This window comes from Cynoglossus semilaevis, chromosome 20 (genome assembly GCF_000523025.1).
Source record: "Cynoglossus semilaevis isolate Cse_v1.0 chromosome 20, Cse_v1.0, whole genome shotgun sequence".
Lineage (NCBI taxonomy): Eukaryota > Metazoa > Chordata > Actinopteri > Pleuronectiformes > Cynoglossidae > Cynoglossus > Cynoglossus semilaevis.
Genome location: NC_024326.1, coordinates 14,463,725 through 14,466,339, shown reverse-complemented (window position 1 = coordinate 14,466,339; position 2,615 = coordinate 14,463,725). Strand labels below are relative to the sequence as shown.

Genomic DNA, 2,615 nt, shown 5'->3' with positions numbered 1-2,615 from the left:
TAATAATGACAAAGTCTTAAGTGTTTGTTCTTGTGGTTGTGACGGACAGGTCTCTGGCCGGGAAGCTGAGGATCGGCCTGGCTGAGCAGAGCGTCCTGTCGGCGCTGACTATGGCCGTGTGTCTGACACCACCGGGACAAGGTAGAGCGCCGTTTGAGATGTGTTTAAAAAAAAAAAAAAAAAAAAAATACAAGAGTTTTATTTGCCACATACACAGTTAAACACAGAACACTGTGCAGTGAAATCTCCAAAAATATCCAGCTTCTTAAATGCGATGTTTCTCTGTGACAACAAACTCGATGTCTTTTTGTTTCCGACCAACAAAAATTTTTTAAGGCTTCAAAAATAACTGTTTGCTGTTAATAGAACATTAACGTCTGTGCAGCAAAAAAACAAAAAACAAACAAACAAACCCTCCAGAGTCCGTGCTGTAACCGACATCTTGCAGTGACTTAAATCAAGTTTTAAAAAGTTGCAGAAACGTCCAAGTGTATTAACTCCCATCAGGCGTGACATGATTAAGTGACAAAATTAACGGAGAAAAGTCTCGTGGGAAGAAACAGATGGAGTGAGCCGAGCGTCTGAGCAAATGAGCGCGCGCTCGTCGATTTATATATAAAGAGAAAAAGATGAAGTTGAGTGTGAAGACGGGACTTCAGCCTCACTGCTGGAGAAGCCTGTTTTTAATGGGACCAACTGGATTAATGACTGATCCCAGAACTGTTTTTTTTTTTTATCAAATTAGTCTCCAAACCTCGGTCTGTGGTCCTCAACCAGTACGACAACGCGGATATAAAAGTACTGCACCAACTCAAATGTGCTGAAATTTTCTTTTTTTTTTTTTTTTGCTCAAATCAGACTCCACTTCTTTAAGAAATTGGCACTCGACCAGAGCCTGATTAAAAATCAACTCCAGACTTCTGTGAGCGTATTAATGAGATTCAGCTGCTCTGTGGTCTGAAGGAAGATCTCATCAAAGCACAGGAAGATGATGATGATGATAGTGGGGGGGGGGTTCGACGGGGGTTTAACCCCGAGTCAGGCAGTTTCGGGGTTTTTTTTTTTTCTCCACTCTCGTACATGAAGCATTAATTATACCAAATTAACATTTGTCTAATTCAGGACGATCAGACTTTTCACATTCTCGCCTCTCGGCAGCTGCTCTCGGCTCCGACACCGACGCCAGACGAAGTAAATTCATCCCAGACTCGTTAGTATTCATGCCTGGCTCTGGACTGGAGGTGTGCTTTAATAGGAGTCAATTAGAGCGCAGGCTCGGTGGGGAAATTTGCATTGATCTGTGGTCTGCTCTGGAAATGTTTTTATTAGCTTTTTTTTTTACATTTCTGTGGAGTTATTTATTTATTAAATCATTATTTAATGTGCGTGGGGGCGCTGTAAGAAAACGTTGTTTGTAATAGTGAAGTACCGATAATCTGTAGGTAAACATTTCCTGTGGATAATTGTCCAAATATATCTTAAAATACCTTTCACTAGGTGGCAGCAGATGGCTATAAAAAACAAAAAAAAAAACTGAAGAAGCTCCTGGTCTTTCTTGTATTAAATAGAAGGGTGGTGTTCAACTAAACAGGATCATCACTCTTTTGTATTCCTGAAGCGTCTTCTTTGTGCCTCCTTCATTACAGGTTTCCCTCCAGAAGTGATTGATGCAGGGAAGGGAATGAGCGCCGAGAGCAGACGGGCCTGGATCGAAGAGAAGAGTCTGATCCTCAAACAGACCTATTGGTAACTGACACCTCTGCTCGCTTTCTTTAAGCCCCGCCCCTGTCGTTCTTCCTCACTCATCCTGCTCGGATTCAGATTGGGTCAAATTGATTATTTTCAGACTCAGAATCATCTCACTTGTCATTGTACAAGGACAGCAGAAAAAAAAAGTACATTTACTTTCAGTCCATCTGTGAGAACGGAGTGAAACAGGATGAAAAAAAAAAAGAAAAAAAAGGCTGAGGAAACAAACAAATATATATGTGTATATGTATGTATATGCATGTATATATGTATGTATATGCATATGCATGTATATATGTATGTATATATATATGCATGTATATATGTATGTGTATGTATGTATATGCATGCATAGTGGTATGTATGTATGTATGTATATGCATGTATATATATGCATGTATATATGTATGTGTATGTATGTATATGCATGTATATGTATGTATATGCATATGCATATATCTGTATATATGTGTATATGCATATGTGTATGCAAATATGTGTATATGTATGTATGTGCATATATGCGTATATGTATGTATGTGCATATATGCATGTATGTATGTGCATATATGCGTATATGTATGTATGTGCATATATGAGTATATGTATGTATATGCATATACTGTATGTTTATGTATATGCATATACTGTATGTGTATGTATGTGTATATGCATATATGTATATATGTGTATGTGCATATATGTATATGTGTATGCATATGCATATATGTATGTATGTATATGCATATATGTTTATATGTATGTATATGCATATATCTGTATATGTGTATATGCATGTGTGTATGCAAACATGTGTATATGTATGTATGTGCATATATGCGTATATGTATGTATGTGCATATATG

General features: G+C 37.7%; 1 protein-coding gene across 1 annotated transcript in view; it reads left to right on the top strand.

The window, feature by feature from the left end:
* The window catches only part of lig1 (ligase I, DNA, ATP-dependent), a 43,209-nt gene that overhangs the window by 13,536 nt on the left and 27,058 nt on the right, over positions 1–2,615 (top strand). Inside the window, exons 17-18 of the mRNA XM_025052454.1 lie at positions 22–141; positions 1,647–1,747. Of these exons, the coding sequence (XP_024908222.1) occupies positions 22–141; positions 1,647–1,747 (221 nt within the window). The remainder of the gene's footprint in view (positions 1–21; positions 142–1,646; positions 1,748–2,615) is intronic.